General features: G+C 39.4%; 1 protein-coding gene across 1 annotated transcript in view; it reads left to right on the forward strand.

Moving 5' to 3' along the window:
* The window catches only part of ATG7 (autophagy related 7), a 75,954-nt gene that overhangs the window by 22,111 nt on the left and 35,473 nt on the right, over nucleotides 1-18,370 (forward strand). The window contains exon 17 of the mRNA XM_053953691.1: nucleotides 8,206-8,328. Within this exon, the coding sequence (XP_053809666.1) occupies nucleotides 8,206-8,328 (123 nt within the window). The remainder of the gene's footprint in view (nucleotides 1-8,205; nucleotides 8,329-18,370) is intronic.

Raw genomic sequence — 18,370 nt, forward strand, 5'->3', positions numbered from 1 at the left:
ATTTCTGTTGCATTTAAACGAAATTTTATGGGTCTTAAAGGGTTTTTTGTTTGGGATTTTTCCCAGTATTTCTTCTTCCAATTCAATTCTAACTACAATTAGGACAAAGTAAAGGACTATCAATGAGGAAAAAAACCAGCATCACTGCAGTTTTCTGCTACTGACATGTTCAATATCTACCTGAGCCTAGAATATAATTTTTAATTATTTATATTAGAGATAATCTGTGCTGTCTTGTCATCTCTCTTTGAAGATGTCACACACCTTTTCTGTCAGCTAAAACAAAACTCAACTAAAATACTTTGGTTTGAAATACCTGCCTACAAGAACTGCAAAAACCAGCTTGGTTGGTTTTAATCCACTGAACTGGATTAAAACTCAGGAATATTCAATGTGTGGTGCTGGGGTGATGATGATGGTGTTCATCCCACAATCAATTCCAGCCCTCACTCTGTAGGATTCCACCTGGAACTCAAAAGATCAGTCGTTTATTTTGCTGGATATAAGCAATTTGTAGTTGTTCTTTTTCCCTTCCTTAAGATTTTTGCATTTTTGCAGACAAGTGCTCTCTGTTTCCTAGTTTATTGAGAAGTTATTCAGTTATTATTAGTTATTCAGTTTTTATTATTCCCAAGTTATTCAGTTATTCCAAGGATTCAGTGCATATTCATGGAGACACAATATTTTAAATTCTGTATGTTGTTTCTCATTTTAATTTATCTTTTCTATTTTAATTGTTGCACTTGTTTTTCAGTTGTTTTTCTGCATTCTCATTGCAGTCTTTGACAGGTGTCTGTCTTCCCTGCTGTCTGTTTTCTTCAGCTTAACTAACCATCAGCTTTGCTTTAGGGGGAAGCTGATCTTTGTTTGCAAATATTTTTGAACAGTTTAAGCTAGGTTTGACTTTTTTTCCAGTTTTCCACAGTGCTGATATATCTGTCCTTACAGAATTGTTTGTTTTGTTTGAAATTGGAAGAGGGGAGGGAATTCAATTTTAAGAGATGGTAAAATAGCAGAAATCTATGAAATCCAGTAAATATGGTTTTGAAGAAAATGCTGTTGCTCCTCCAGTGCTGTTTCCATAGGTATTGCAGCACATCCAGATTCTAAAACCCTCTGCTCTGAAATAGTCCTCAGAATGTGGATTTTTCAGCTGGAGCTGTGGCTCTGGGGAGCAGCTGCAGATTGTGCCCGAGGCAGAGCCACTGTTGGCTGCTGGGTGTGTGACAGATCTGCCTCCTTGCTGAAGTGGGGAGGGCTGCCTGGAATAAATGAATTTCCTGGGCAGCACCCAGGCCCTGCTGGCTGCTGGTGCCTCCAGCCAGCCCTGCAGAGCTGGGCCACTCCTGCCTGTGGCAATCCCACATTTTGTGCAGGCAGCCAAAGCATCACTCAGCATCGGGCAGTTGCTTTGCTGGGAGAGCAATCATTTCTTTACGTGTTGGCAAGTGCCTTTGCTTCTCTCCCAGCTTTAGGGGTTCTCTGCAGACAGTGGATGCTGCTCCTTCAGAAAACTGGGCATTAGGTGCCTGTCCCTGTGCATGTCTAAGCCAAGATCCAGCCCCAGATTGTCCTTCCCGTGGGATGGGGCTGGGAAGGATCAGGGATTTCTGCCTCCCTCTACAGCAGAGGGTGACTGATGCCAGCAGGAGCTGGAGCCAAGCATGCTGGGACTGCTGATGAGCTCAGCAGCAGAAATGCTGGACAGGAAGCAGAGTGGGGATAAATGAAGTTGTAAATATCCAAGTTGTAAACATCCATCCTGTGGAAAACGTGGAGTGAGCAGGGAGGGGACTGAAGGGTGTACCCATGTGCTCAGGGAGGTCAGGACACAGGATCTGATGGTGCTGGCTATCAAAAACCCCTTTTGTGCCCCTTTCTCACTCTCTAAAATGAGATGTTGATTTTTCTCTTGGTCCTTTTGTTTCCTTTCATATCTCTGTACTCTGTTTTCAGGCAGGGAATGCTTTCAGCTGGTGTGCTGTGCAATGAAACTTCCTTAGACTGGCTGGAATCTGGGGATGCTGTTTACATTTGAAATAAGTTGGGGGAAATATTTAAGAAAGGAAAGAGCAGCTAAAATTAAAATCCTGCAGTTTTATCTGTCAGATATTCTTATCACAGAAAATGGCTACTTGATGAGGCACATCAAGATTATTCCAGAAAACAATGCTTGCATCTCCCAAGAACTAAATGTTGAAAGGCCATGCTTAAACTGGCATTTCTTAAATTTCTGAGAACTCTACTTTCCTCCTTTGCATTATTCAGAAGAAACTGAAAAATCCCAAGCTAAAAAATCCCTGTTGAGACCTTTCAGAGCTGACTCTTCAGTGAGTTAATTCTCCATTTTCTGCCCGTTGCAGTTCAAAATCAGGGTAGGGAACAGCAACAGGCAAAGCTCATTTATATCACTCCTTTCCTCCTCTGAATTAAAACAACAATCTCTTCCTTAAATGGTTTTTCAGCACATTGTACTTGGATTAGTTAAGGTTTTATACTGATTTGCTTTCATTTTTAATACTGATGATGGGAGGGAAAAGAGAGAAGTGTGTGTGTGCAGAGGGTGAGTTCATGATTTGGACACGAGCCCAAAATTATGCCATTTTTGTCTTGTGCTTTCTAAATTTCCAATGTTTCCAGCATGGCCTTGTTCAGTGCACACCTGGAGCACAGCTTGCTGCAGAACTTTGTTCTTCAGACTTAGTCATGAGTGAATGCACAAGTTTTAGGTAATTTCACTTGAGGTAATTTTTGGAGTATTATCTTTTTTCATGTAATATTGTCAGACTTTCCTGTTCCAAACCCATGAACTGAGGCCCTGAAAAATCATTCCATGATCCTCACAGAAGTGCAATTTTATTGCCTTCCTTTTCACAGCTGTATTACAGCATCACTTTATTAGACTTTTCTTGACAACTTTTTAGGCTCAGATGGCAATAAAAATTGAGAACTTTGTGAAAAGGAAGGAGGGAATGAGGATTTTTTTAAGGAAACCAGAATCATGGGTTGTGTGGTGAAATTTTGAATATTAACTTAGTGGCTCAGCTTGTTCTCATTCAGGAGGATTCTTCACAGCATAAAACTTTCATTCAATCACTGTTTGAACAGCAGATACATTGAATTTTGAAGAATGGATCTGGCAAGACTTTTCCACATCTGTCTTATTTTCCAAATGTCTTTTCAGCAGGTGAACAGTAAATTTCTATCCTTGCTGTGATAAGCAGGGAGTTAACAGCATGTAAAAATTTATCCAGGCCTGTCCAATTTCTAAACAGAGCCTTGAATATTGGGATATTTTGTGACTCTGAAATGTTTAGTGAAGTACCTGTCCCCTTTTAAGGGAGGGGAGTGTTTAAATCCAGGAACTTGTTTTAGGGGTAAGTTACCTAGAAATCTTATTTAGTGTAAATAATCCAGGAACTGGTTTTGGGGGTAAATTACCCAGAAATCTTATTTAGTGTAAATAATCCAGCTGGTAGCATTCACTCCGTGTTTTATTTTTTCTGGAAATAAACAGCACTGGTTCAAGCTCTGCAGATGCAACCTACTTTGAAAAGAGGAAAGAAAAAAAAAAAAAAGCCAAACCAAATGTAAATACTGGTAAAAAAAGTTTGAAATTGATGTGACAGAAGTAAAACAAGAGCCAATTTTGCAGCAGTAGTCAGTTTCTTTGGGTTAGGAGCCTGTTTTTTGTGTTTTTGCTTAAGCAGATATTAACTTTTCTGCTCTAAAGCAATCCTGGAGCCAGATTCTCTCTCTGAATGTCTTTGTACCCAGCAATTGAGAGGACTTTGTGCAGAATGCTGTTAAAAAGAATATAACACCAAGGCTGCACATCTGTTTCTCATTTCAAAGCAAGTCTTTTTACTCCAAGCCTGTATTTTTTTCCTTCTGCCATGAGATTTGGGGGTTTTTTAACTTCAGTAAACAGGCCAGAAGAAAAAGATTGCTCATGAAATGGGTTACTGGGTATCATTTACTCAGAAAGCCTTGGCAATCCATGGATTTGGTCCTGTTGGGATGGTGTGCGTCCACAGCTTGATTTGTTCTATTAAAATGCCATTGTGTAAAAAAAAAAAAAAAAAAAAAAATCTGGAATTCTGGCTCTGTGAAGTGGAGGCTGAAATCAAGGTTGTGGCATCAGCCTGAGAGATTTGCATGGCAGGAGAGGGTGGTGTGAAAATGTGGGTTCTCCTGGCAGCGTTTGCAGCAGCCACGAAATCCAGAAGGAATTGGGGATTTGCAGCTCTCCTAAGCTCTGAAAAGTGACCTGCAGGTGAGGAAAAGATAAGAGTTCCTTAATAAATCCTTCCTGCTCCAGCTTGCCAGGCTGGGTGCAAGAATTATGTATTTCTGGTTCTTTGCTGTGCTTTTATAATTTTTTTCCTGCCTGGAAAATGAATGGCTGCATAGTGACAAATCACTGAAGGACTGGGTTTATTCCCTGCAAAAGTTCAGGTGGGATTTTGTACATCTGTGGTCAGACAGTAACTGGTTTGAGATGAAGAATCACGCAAATTGTAGCATCTCTCAAGTATTTTGCTCTTGTAGAGCAGTTCCTTGGGAGGATCTCAGTGGGACCAAGGATGAGAATTGTTCAGAAATGCAAAAGCAAATTCATGCCAGCCTTGGGCCTTTGGGCTCTGCTGGACATGATTAAATAGGAGAAAATTTCCTTTCCATGCAACAACAAATCGGTCACTTATTAAATCTGGAAACATTTTTTAGAATTATTTTGTGTGTCTATTTGCTGTTCAGACTGGTTTTATTCCTGTGTGATTACTCCCTGTGTGGTCTCCTGGCACAGGAATCTGAGATTATTTTGCCTCGTTCTTTTTCCTTTCTGAGGGCTGGTCAGTGGCTGCTGAACAAATCTGTGCCCTGTTCCATTTATCAGAGAAAGGCTGCTGCTGAATTTGGGGAGGAAAGGTTAGATGTGGGCAGCTTCGTGGAATTCCTCCTTTCTGTGGCACTGGGAAGTTTTCATCATCTCAGCTGGGAAATAAAGTCCCTGAGGGAGACAAAATGTTCTCCCAGTCACTGCCTATATTAAAGGGATTTCATTGGAGTGGATATCTTCTTCAATGGTGCCTGCTCAGGAGCAAATGTGCTGCTGCAGGTGTTTGTTTGCCTCTCTGATATGACATTTGTTGGCTCATGAGCCTGGAATTCTGGGTTTAAAACTACTTAACAAATACTTCCATTCAGCAGGCTGTCCTCTTTGTAGAAAGCAAGTCGTTATAATCAGCAAGGACACTTTTTAATACAGCTTTTCAGCTTCTGTGCTTGCTGCTGGGGGAAAAAAAATGTTCTTTATTGCTGTGCTTTTAGGTTTTGAAGATCCTGTGTGTATGGTCAGATTTGTCACCCAAACCTGAATTTGCCATTGTGGCACCATGGAAGGTCTCTGCCACACAGGGAGATAACAAAGCTATTGCTATCTTTCCATAGCAATAGATTTAGTCATGTTAATGTGTACCAGTACAAAAAAAAAAATCTAACAATAATGTGCCTGCAACTCCTGGATCTGTGACCTTACTAATAGTTTGTTCATTTTATTAATATCTATATGAATTTTAATAAATTTGATCATATTTTATATAATAATTTATATTTGTAAAAATGATTTCTTTCTAATATATTGTATATGTTTAGATGTATTAATTTTAATTTGTTTTAGCTCATTTATATTTGTTAAATTATTAATTTAAAAATTTTACTAATAGTAATACTTTAAAAGGCACTTAATGAGAGACTTTTTTCCACCAAAGGGCACTTGGATTTAAGGAGAGCTGTTCCAAGTGCTCCATGCCCAGGCAGTGCTGGCCACTTTGGGTGCCAGGGTGAGCTCAGGAATTCCTGGCAGGGGCTGGCAAGGTCTGCCCATCCCTGAGATAAACCAGGGCACCTCCTGCTCAGCACCCTGGCACTCTGGATTCCTGCACTGACTGAGGGAGCAGCACCTGGAAATTCTCACTCCAGGCTCAAATCCCAGTTTTTGGGAGGCAGGATCAAAGCAGAGTTTGCTGAATAACAAACCCAGCCAGGTTTAAGGGCTGCTTGATGGATGAGCTGTGTATAGAAAGGTTGCTCTCAATTCCCTGCTCTGCTCGTAGTATTTGCACAGCCCAAGGTGCTTTACATCTTTTAATAAGTTTTGCCCCTGGGAAGAGACAAAAATATCTCAGTGTTGTTGTCCCTGTGTTTCTCTGAGGTGCTGTAATAATTTAAACTATGGCTGAGGTTCAGTGTGCAGGCTGGGGATGGTTTCAGTGGGCCAAGAACTCTGATCTGTCCTGCAGCACCAAAAATCTGGGTAGTGATTCCTCCAAAAACCTTGTGGGGAAAAAAAAGCCAAAAGGCCAAAAACCCCTGCCAGGGTCAGGAATTCCCATAGGCAGGGCTGTGAACACACTCCAGGGTTAGAAATTGTGTAAGAGACTGCTGCACTTGGGTTGTTTCAGTGGGATTTTGAAGCCCAGAATTCTCATTGAATGTGTAAATCCACAGTGCAGTCCCACCATATTTAGTGGATGATATTGAAAGGACACATCTCCAAAAAGATGCTGAAGTTGCTCAGCTCTCTGTATTGCATTGCGAACGTTCACGTTACTTCATCTATCTCAGGAATAAAAAACCCAAGAAATTACAAAGCAATGCTCCCAATAAGTTTTTTTTTAAATCCCTTTTTCTTTTCTAATTCATGATTGTATTTATCAGTCATTGTACACACACACCAAACCCCCTATGGCAAAACAAGTCTTTAAAGTATGAAGAACAATTTCTGTAGATTCAGGAAGAGAACGTGAAGTGCTGATTTGGTTTATTTTAGAAGAATAAGTGTGTTCAGGAATGTGCCAAATGTTTGATAATCACCTTTTATATATCTGTCTTCTTTTTCATAGTTGTGTTTCAGTTGTTTCTGTTTGTGTTTTTTGAGACCTAATTATGCATTAGATAGTTGTGCATGAAGAGCTGAGTGAGGATCCCTGTCTGTTTTTATTAGTAAACTTAGAATCTTGTCAGCTAAATATAAATATGGTTTCTAATGAGCCTGAATTCCTGTAGGACTCCGTGTAAAAGCTCACAGGATGTGTTTTGGGCTGGGCAAGTTCCCACAGTTTTATCAATGAAATGGTGTTTGAGACCTTTAGGAATTGTTAAACTAGGGAGGATTGCTGAGAGTAAGTTGTGATTGGATGAATTCTGATAGGAGTATTTCCATTCTTATGAAAATCCTGCCTCCTCTGGGTCCTGGTGATCCTTCCCTGTCACACATTCTGCTCCTTTCTCATTAAATGTCTGTGGCTTTGAGGTCCCTGCATAAATCCTGCTCTGCTCCTTGAAGTTCTGCAGGAAAAGCTGTTTGGAATGAATCAAGCTCAGCTGCTTCATCTGAGAGCAGGGGATGAAATGATCAGAACTTGAAACAAAAATAAGGAAACAATGGATCCTGGGATTGCTCAGGCATAAATTCCTCCCATTTTCTGCCTGCCTGCTGTCACAAAACGTGTAGGATTGGGGTCATGTTTGATATTTATCTTCTCTTCCCTCAATCTGCATCTCACTGGCTTGAAATCAGCCTGGCAACTCCTTCCCTAAAGCTGAAATAAAATTCTTCATGGTCAGGGCTTGAGAGGAGCAGAACCCAAACCTCACGGTTCTTGTGGGAGCCTGTAAGATTGCCCAAATTAAAAATAAACTGGGAAAATGTAAGCAGAAAAAATAGAGAAAGGTACAAGAGCCTCAGAGCCACGAATCTCTGGAGGCTGGAGGGATGTTGGGCTTGGACACCTACTCGGGGAATTTGTTCAGGCTGTCCCAGCATGGTTCTTTCCCTGCACTGACACACTGGAACAGGCTTTTACTGTGTTTTGTGGCACTCAAATGCTCCTTTCATGGCTGTGCAGCCAAGTTTTCCTTCTTGCCCTGTCATCTGTCTTGTGTTATAAGCTTAAAAATGTATTTAAAGCAGGAAATCTTAAACCCCACTGCTCTTCCCTCTTGCTTGCACCTTTCCTCACTGTAGAAATTGAGTTGGGGAAAATGATTGTTCTGTTCTCTGTCATTTTTACCTCTTTGTGCTATCCAGTCATTTTCTGAGTGTTCAGAAAGATTCTGCTTTTATTTTGTGAGCCAAATACGGGGGTGAATCAGATTATGGGTATTGTATTTGAAATACTTCTCTGTTTGTTTATTTGGCAGGTCCTTGAGCAGTATGAACGAGAAGGGTTTAATTTCCTAGCTAAAGTTTTTAATTCTTCACATTCCTTCCTGGAAGATTTGACAGGTCTGACTTTATTGCACCAGGAGACACAGGCTGCTGAGGTAAGCAAATAAAATTTGGATGTTAATTAATCATGTGATCAAATGATTATTAAGAGAATTAAGCAGTGGTATTTCATTTACAGAATGAAATCATTTACAATGATTTAGACATTTTCTTAAATTAATTGTAACTTTCTGTATCTGAGTCTTTAAATATTAATTTAAAGGAAGCAGGTGACTTGGGTTATGTGGTGTGAGGAAATCAACTGCAATTTTAGGTCAATTAAAATGTAATTATGCTGCTTGATGGATTATAATATGGGGGGGAAATGCTGTTTACCTGCCCAGTGACAAAAAATGGAATTTGGGCAGAAACTTGGGGGCGTGTTTGATGTCATGGACAGCAGCACAGGTGATAACTCAATACTGAGTTGTGATGCTGTGTTCCATAAAAAATCAAACAGGTGTCTCCTAATATTATATTTAACAGTGATTTGTATTCCTTCCTCCCCCTGCCAATATCTCTACCCTTGTGCATCATCATTGAATTTTGGCACAGCTGTATCCCAGGGATGCTTCTGAAGCAGTGGTTTTGCAGTCCCTGCAGCCTGTGCAAGTGCTGGGGCTGTTTTTTCAGCTGGAAAGGGCTCCACAGTGTTTCTTAATAAAGTTTTGGGTGGATAATCATGACTTTGCTCTCTGTCTCATGTTTAACCTTTGAGAAATAATTGTAGCAGATGCTGGAAACATGAACTCTGAAATGCCTAATGCATTCTGAAGTCAGCATGGTCATACCTAGAAAAAATTGAAATATATATATGAGAGGGATCCCAGAAGGGAAAACAAGCACCCTTTAACACGTGCTACTCATTAACAGCAGCAATAATTAAAGTCTGATTGCCAGGCCTGACTGTCGGTGTCTAGGTTGCTAATGTAAAACGTAAAAAAAAAATTAGTACTGTATTATTTAGCAGGTATTAATCCATAAATCCCTTTTGCAGCCTCAGAATAGGTGTTTGTTAGTGAGGTTTTAGATATTCTCTACAAAATACAGAGTCTGGTGGGAGCTTGCTGCAACTTACTGAAGCTCAAAGTTTTGCTTAAAACCCAGAATTTGTGTCCTTTCAAAACTCCTGGGGAACTTCAGTGTGGTTTATGCAGTGAAATCACTGCTCAGAGGTGGAAAATCTGACATACAAAGCATTTGCAGAGCTCATGCTTTCAAATTAGGTTAATTGCCATAAAACCAGGGAGCTGGCTTGATTCTTCCCTGTAGGATTGCTGCATTTTTGGGAAAATCCATCTCTTTCAGCAGTGAACCAGTGGAGCAGTCTTGGTGAACCTGTGTTTCTGAATGGCAAGGGCTGACAGGGCAGATTATTGGTGGAGATTCTGGAGCACCCCTGCTTGCTTTGGGTTAAAAACCAGTTCTTCGTTGCATTTTGCCACTGAAAAACATTACATTTTGGCTCTGAAAAACAAAGAGCTTGTTCTGTGCTCCTCCACAAGTCTCTCAGTTCATCATCTGGGCAATTCTTAAATTTTTTAGGTGCACAAGAGAGTGCCTTTAATATCTTTTCTGCAGAATTACTCTCCTGTCTTGAGCCCCTTTTCTCTTGTATTCCGAGCTCCTTTTTCTCACGCTGCAGCTGGGCACTGTGAGCTCTGCAGAATGACTTTTTTGGGTTTCTGGCTGCTTTGGAGCTGCTCTTGGCAGAAAGTGTTCCCTAAAATGGAGCCATTGGAATGGCTAAGGTTGGTATTCCTTTGATTTGAGATATTCTCAATGCACTCTAAAGACTGAAGCAAAAGCACTGAGGGGTTTCACCAGGTGTGGATGGCCTGGTTTGGGATGGGAATGTTTTCTTTTTCTGGTGAGAAATTATCTGCTTTTCACCACTCAAACTCTTCAGAGAGATTTTGTGGATTATTGATGCATTTGGAGACCATAAAATGGCTTTTGGTAACTGCAGATTTTCCTTTCCTGTCTAGTAAAATCTGTCCAGTGCTAGTCCAGACCTATAAAGAAAATAGACTTGTAAAGTTAGTTGTCATCCAGCCTTCTATTTACCCAGTAACATCATAATTGGGTTGTAATTCCATATATAAATCCCTGATATTTCACTAATAAACCTGATTCTGATAGGGGAACTACTCAATCTTGTGCTTATTTTTAAAAGGTTCTCTGTTAAAATGCGCATTCCTTCAGAGCATTTCACTGAACATTTTGCCAAGGGTGTTTTGTTGTGGTCAGAAAAAGTGTTGTGCTGCTCTTACATTTCAATTTTTGGTAATAGTTTTTATTTCTAATTCACCTAAATGCTTTGTTGCTTTCATGCTGTGTGTGTAAAAGTGCTTTAATGAGAAAATTTTTCTAAGTTTTGAGTTTGCCTAAAAGAGAATCTGGATAAGTGTGTTCTGTAGGAGTGACTGTTAAATGCAACATTTTTGGATAGCCTGAATTCCCATGAAAAGTCCCCCCACATTATTAGCACTGAGTGTGTTTGCCCAGATTTAAGGAACACAATTTGCAGTAAGATATGGGAGACCTTTCACTTAGTGAAGATCTTTCTTTACTTGCACTGTTTAATTCCTATTCCAGGGCTGTGCTGTTGACCATAATATTTTAATACATTTGAATATGTGTAAAGTTTTAATACATTTAAAATGTAATTAACTTAAACATTTAATACATTGTTTCAAAGTATTTTTAAAATTTTAATACATTTAAAGAGGTTTAAAGTTGATACAAATTGCAGGATTTTTAGTCAATAGAACACCTATATCTTAAATCATAAATATTCTCCATGACTTCCTTAGCATGACAATTAATAAATAATAACACCAGCAAGCTTTCCTATCCTGTCTTGAACTGACAGTACACTTCAGGCATCTGCTCCTTCCACATCTGGCTTTAATTTAGGTTCTGTGGAACATTTTGGGGTTTTTTTCCCCCAGTTCAATCTTGCTGTGCAGCTTGGGCAGCACATGTGATGCCACGGGCTGGGAGGGGCAGGGGGAGCTGTGGGGAGCTCCCATGTCAGCTCCCTGTTGGCACTGGGTGCAGTTCATCTGGGGAGCTGCTGGGAGCTCAGAATTGCTGTTTTCCACATCACTCGGGCTCCTCTCTGCAAAGCTCAGCTTTTAAACTTGACCCTTGCTCGCCCTGCGGTCCAGCTTAATGGCTGGGCTTAAAACAGAGGCAGCCTGAGCGTCCTTGGGTTGTTAATCAGGGCTGGGGCTGTGGAAGTGGAGGCAGAAAAGTGAATAATTTCCAGGTCACAGCTTGGCTGGGCTGCCCAGGACTGTTCCATATCAGTGCATCCCTCAACCCAGCTGGTTTGTTCCCCACATGCTCCAGATTAACCCTGCAAAGGGCTCATCTGTACAGATGTTGTGAAGATGCTTTTCCTCTAAAATTTCTAATTCAAGCTAAAATTTTCTCCTCCTGAACAGCAGCTTTGCTGATATGCTCAACTCACTTCTCTCTGTAATTCCCTGTAATTCTCCTTTCTCTCTGGAATAAGACACAAGTGTAAATATGCTTTTCTTACTTTGCATTTCAATTCCTGAGCTACTTGGATGCTTTACTGCACCTCCTGCTTTCATCAGGATGAAAGAAGATTATAAAACACACACCAGAAATACAACTTTCACTTGGTTTTCTGATTCAAAAACCCTCTTGCAATCCAAGAGGGTCATAAAGAGCTTTGGGGGAAAAAAAAATCAAATCTCTAGCAGAGTTCCTATATTTGAATGTGAATTTAAAGGTCAGGTATGGTGCCAGCAGGTCATTATGTCTGTGTTATTTTACTTCAGTAATGTTGTATTTCAAGTTCTCTCACAAAAAGAAAAGGTATCAGTAGTTTCTGTGGTAAGTTCTTGGAGCCAGTGAATGAGACCTGTTTGGCATTTCCAAAATCCCTTTTCTGTGCTGCTTTACTATATCCCAAACAATCCTAATTAATGGGGAAAAAAAAAAAAAAAAGGATTCACACTAGTAAAATGCTCAGAGAAAATACAGACAATCCAATTTTATCATTTCTGCACTTATTTGAGGTTTGTGCCTGATAATTTTTCAGTAATTTCTTGAGGAACAAGGCTTAGCTGTAGAATAAGCAGCTGGTGTTAAAAAGGAACTTTGTGCTTGTCCTAATTTGGAAGAAAATTCAGAATTTCCAGTGTGCTTTTCTATTAAAAATATCCTGCTTGTTTCTGATTCTGCATTAGATTATGCAGTGTATTTGATGCTGAAACAATAACATATGAAGAGCCAAAAAAAAACCCCAAGCAAAACAGAAAAACCCAGCTACAACAATATTGTAACAGTAAATTCTCTAACTTGGCAATTTTTATCTGTTAGCCAAGTATTATTCAGAATTTAATTTTATTTGGTGTTATGAAAACATCCTAAAGAAATCATTACTGATGGGTAGCCCAAAATTAATATTTGAGACTTTTCTGTGACTGTCAGCTTTTTTGTTTCCCTTCATGTTTTTAATCTGGTGCATTTCTGGAGAAATTAACTTTGACAGATTCAGGCCTGCCCTGGAATTTCTTTCCTAAGAGATTAAGAGATTAATTTGTTTTCTTTCAGGAGTTGCGTTGTTTTTTTTTCTTTTTGAGTTTTCTCATGATGTCAATTAGTGTCATCATTTTTCTTCATTTATCAAGTAATGTTTCCTGGCTCTTTGAACAATGGTATTTTTTTTTTCCTGATGCCTTTTGATACTTTTGGAAGGGTTTAGAAATATCTGTAAAGTGGTGCCTCTGTTTGCTACCAAAACATGAGCTCTTTCCCTTGATACCTTCGATGATAATTTCAATTATTATCATTAATTATATTCAAATGATCTTCCTGGGACTTACGTCAGAGAGTGATGTGCACAAAGATTCCTGTTTCATGGGATATCTGAATAAATGTGTGTTTGTTCCTTCAGGGCAGGGAGGGGCTTGTGCACACATTTATTTTTTTGGAGGGAAGAACAGTTGGTTGGTATCCAGTTATCATTTTTGTTTGAGATGTCAAATATGTGGGGGAAAAAGCCCCACTGAAAGAAATGGAATAATGGCATTTGGGTTAGCAACAGGTTTTGCTTTTTTTTTTTTTTCATGGGTTTTTCATAGGGTTATTTTTTGATGTCTCTTCATGAGGTCAAGCACAACTTTAATTTACAATTAAGGGTTATTTTTTTTTAACTGAATTGCTGTCTTAGTGTCAAAACATTGCTAGAGTTTAAATCTCCATGTAAAATTTCACAGTCAGTCTCCTGTAACTTTAAAATGGAAAGTGCTAATAGGAATAAATCTATTCCTGTTAAATAGAAAGTGCTAAAGGAATGAATCTATTATCTCATCACTTTTTATGTGAGGGGCAGAGGCATTGCAAGAAGCACCTGGACCAAACCTGCAGCAGCATTAACTCTGTTCTTCATGAAGCTTCTGCAGACAATGATTGCTGGCTGGATTTCCTCTTGGTGAGCAGTATTGATGAGTGCAGGTGATCAATATCAGCCCTTCTCTCCCAGGGGGCTCTGGGCTTTCCTCTTTCAGTAGCAATCACCTGCAGTCCTGCTGCAGAGGTGCCCTGCTCTTCTTCATGACTCCTTTTAATTGCCCTCGTTAGAGCAGCACCTGAACAAGGAGTATTGGGGCTGATGAAGAAATGTTTTGATTTGTGCTGTGGTGGTAAATGTTGTTAAATTGCACTTTATTGAAGATTTTAGAGTAATTTTAGCTAACGATGAGCACAGCACTGCAAAATTTTGAAGGGAACTGCTAGACTGAAGCTGTAAAATCTTTATTTTGGGGAAGCAATTCTCTTCTAGAAAGAGTTTCAAAGTCTCTTGACTCTTCTTCCTTGGAAGGAAAAAAATCTCCAGTAAAGGAGAAGTAATACAATTCAGGGATTAAATCTCTTCCATTCCAATATACTTTGTCACAAAGAAGAATGAATAGACTGTTCAAGATGCTTTCTGTTATTCTCATGTGAAGAATAAGAAATTACACAACATAGACAAACACGCTGATGAACTTCTTTAATTAAGACCATAAATTCTACAATGTGCATCTCAGTCCAAGAGTATATGAGTGCTTGTTCAAATAAAATTTTTGAAAAAGAGGAAAGTTTGCTGCTGGCCAAATCAGTGCCAGATTTCAATGAACACCAGTTGTTGTAGCCTTTCCCAGAGGTGCTGTGAATGTCTTGGGGCAGGGCTGCCTCAGCACCCCCTCAAGTGTTAATTAAGTTACTTCATTTGGGATCAATGTGCTCTGGTCATCCTGGAGCCTGCGAAATGTTGTCCACCAGAATATTTTCATTTTTAACTGTGTTTGCCTCTGGACAATCCAGATTTCCTCTGGAAACACCTCCTGGACTTCTCTGGGGGCATTTCTGTCAGGGTGAGCCCATGCAGACAATTACCACATTCCCCAAGTGCATTGGTGCTCTGTTATTGCCACCAGCTGTTTCACACCCCAAAACCTCTCTGCACAGGCAGCAGTGGCTTCTTTTCAACTTTGGGACCGATTTTCCTGTAAATATAGGTGGAATATAGGAGATATATAAGAATGTAGGAAATGGTAATAAATGAAGTAGATTGAAATGTGAAGAGCTGCTGGAAAATCCTGTGGATTTAGCACAGCCTCTCTTCAATGCCAGCAGTTGCTAAGTCACAGAGGAAATTAAGCACCACAAATTTTAAGAACAGAACATCAATTTTAAGACATGCTCCTGTTTGGAAATCTCATATGGAAAACTGTTTGTGAACAACTTCTCAGCTGAAATTTTCACCATGTGGCTCAGGGTTTCTTCCTTTGTGAGCCATGAAATCATTTTACCAGAGTGAGTGTTTCAAGATTTGCATCCATGTTGCTACTGAGTTTGGTTGACACTAATTTATAAAACAGGCAGATTTGAAAGCCTTTAAAATGAATATTAACCTAGCTCTTACTGGCCTGAGCACTCTTTCTATTTGAAAGCTTTCCTGGTGTTTGCACTTTAATGAACATCTCTGCAAAGTGCTGGTGTTTCCTTTCCCTCAATGTAGTTCAGGTTCTCCTGAAGTTTCCTTTTTCCAGCACTTTTTTGGAACACATTAAAACCTGGCTTCCAGCTGAAATATACTATGCAGCATAGTTGTTTTTATGGAATTGGGTGTAGTCCTGGGGAAACCACCTGATATCTTAGGAGTGATAAAAATTAATGACCAATTCTGTAGTTAAAACCCAACTTTGATTCCAAGATGAGCCACTTTGTGCTTGAGAAGATAAGGATTGGTTCTCTCTTATCTCTTCAGTGATAATTTTTCCTTAGCAGTGACTTCTCTTAGTTAATTTAATGTCAAATTAGTGGGAAAGTTAAATCTTGTAAATTGTAAATTAAAGTTGTGCCTGACCTCATGAAGAGACATCAAAAAATTCTGCGTCGTTATGCATGTAATAAAAAATCAGCCAAGAGAAAAGTGTCTCACTTCTAAGCTTGGAGATAATAACATCTAAAAAAAAAAAAGGTTTAGGATGAGTTTCTGTTTTCTTGGTCTATCAACCTTTAAAAACCCCACTCTAGGTATTAAATAATGTGCTTTAAATTAGTGCTGAGTTATTGCATTTGTAGTGTTGAGTCTGGGACACCAAATCTTTTCCTACGTGTGATGTTTCACGAAGCAAAAGCTGCCTGTGGGTTACTGAGTTTGTTGTTATTTTCATATACAGGAAAACTTTTTGTTATCCTACAGGTGTGGTGATGATTTTTAGTCATTTAATTGTTAAACAGCAACCTTAAAATAATGTTGTTTTACTGGATAAATAGGAGTGGGTTTAGTAAATAGAAAATGCTAGCCCTGCAAATCTAACAACAGAACTTTTTAAAAGTCAGGCTGAGCTGCAAGCCCTGGTAGGAAGGAAATTCATGGCTAAAATGTGATCAGGATCAGCTCCCAGAGCTGATTTGAAGTCTGTGTGGAGCAGTTCTGCTGCCATCTCTGTGCAGGAGGGTGTATGTGCAGATGTTGTCTGATTACTGAAGTGTAAAATATTGCAAAATGGCCATTTAATGGCACAGGGCTGTCTAAGACAAGAGGTGAACTGACTTTGTTCCAGTCAAAACACAGAAGTAAACAGAATAAAACTGGTCTAGTTAGAATGACCTTAAAGCTGTGAGATTATGGAAATAAATCTGGAGAAAAACTCTACGTGTGCAAGTATGTCAGTACTTTGTCATCTGAAGATAACAGTTCTGTTGAAGTACTTGTTATATACAAAATAAACTCCTGTAATTGTAAAGTACTGACTCAAGCCCACCAGGCAATGAATTTAATCCCCTGCAAGTCAAGTGTGAAATCCAATAGGTTTGTCAACGAATACAAAAAATCTGTGGCCAGGAAATAGATACAAACCGTGATTTAGGTGGAGATAACTGCTGAGAGGCTTATTTATTTTTTGGGAACTAAAGTCAGTCACGGAAACAGAGAAGGGAGGCACAAGTAAACCTGTAAAGAATTAAGCAACCACTTCCCAGCCTCTCAAGGGGATAGGGGTTAAGAGATACAGTTTTAAAAGTCTTTATGTTGTTGAAAAGTTTATTTGTCTAATGTCTACTGAGACCGCGTGCCAACAACAGCAAACCCAGTGCAAGTTAGAAAGAGAAAACTCCTACTGGAAGAGAATATGAAGGCATAACAAAGCTGTTTAGAAATATTGCAGTGCAGCAGCTGGTTTTGCTAATGCTTCTCAGTTATTAAAAAAAAAATAATCATCTAAGTCCTAATTCCCTTTGTCTTCTCACTCTGAGTAGCTGCAGTGTGTGAAGCTTGCTGGCCCATGACTCATTCTCCCCACTCATGCTATTTCTTTGAATAGCCCTTGTAAAAACATGCATTTTGTGTTAGTTGTCTTAGCTGGCAATCGAGGAGGCTTTTTTTTTTTCTCCCTGGGTGAGTGATTTATGTGTGCTAATCTCTGGATCTGCCTTTGCCACACATGGTGCCTATGAAAACACTGCTGGTGCTGTACCTGGGATTGCTGTGCTCACCTTTCTGCAAGAGTAACTCAGGCACTAAAACTCCTTTCATCTCTTCCTCCACAAGCAATAGTCTCATAGCTAAGAAATTCTGACACCTTGGGCTTCTTTTCAGGGACAAGCAGTCGTGAAACTGAGGCTGGATTTCAGTTCTTACTAGATCTGAAAAGGGTAACGAGCAAAGAAGATGCAAATGCAAAATAAGATGTTATTTCCAGCCCCTAAAAGAAACCTCTTGGCATTTGATACTTCTGCTCTCTGGATTTAATCTATATTTTAGTGTTTGGATCAAATTGTTGAATGCATTTAATATGCAATTTAATATGGTTTAATTTGTAGATCCATGCCTGCAGATTATGTTTGGGTTGCTCAACAAAGTAAAATCTTGATTATAGCCAAACATGTTGATAAAGTTCAAGGAGCTGACTGTGACTTTCCTTTTTGTACGGTGGAAATGAGAGATGGTTATGGGAGATTTAGGAAAAGGAAGTAATGCTGTTAAATATCATTTTAATGAAATTGAGGCATGAAGGTCACAAAGTTTTCTGCTAAGTGAGGTTAAATTCAAGCAGGGTTGGTCAGTGGTACCATCCCTTTAGGTCATAGCTGCTGGAGCATGCTGCAGGAGTTTTCAGGACAATACTAGAGAAAAGTCAGTGTATTTGGAAAATTGCTAGGATTTAGGTTCTTCTTATTTCTTATCTTATTCTATTTCTTATGAAATAGAAGAATGAAGCTTTCATTAAGAAGTTCCTAAATTGAAGAATAAATGTTTTGATGATTGTGTCCTCTGCATTCGAAGGCGAATGATATTCCCAGTTCTAGCACGAAGCCTGCAATCCTTCCTTCTGGTGAGAGGGTTTTTTTTTTCATTCTTCAGTTTAAAAGCCAAGAAAAAGAGCTTGTGGCAGACAAAACTGCCTATAGAATAGAGTGGCTGTTTGGGATTGTTATTTTAATGTGAAGGGATGAGGTAATAGAGCACAGCAATAACCAGCAAGCTGCAATCTTTGACTCCAGCATTGATGACTCCACAGGCCTGATCTTTATTGGACTTTTTTTTTAAATTTGGGAGGAAGGGGG

This window comes from Vidua chalybeata, chromosome 12 (assembly GCF_026979565.1).
Source record: "Vidua chalybeata isolate OUT-0048 chromosome 12, bVidCha1 merged haplotype, whole genome shotgun sequence".
NCBI lineage: Eukaryota > Metazoa > Chordata > Aves > Passeriformes > Viduidae > Vidua > Vidua chalybeata.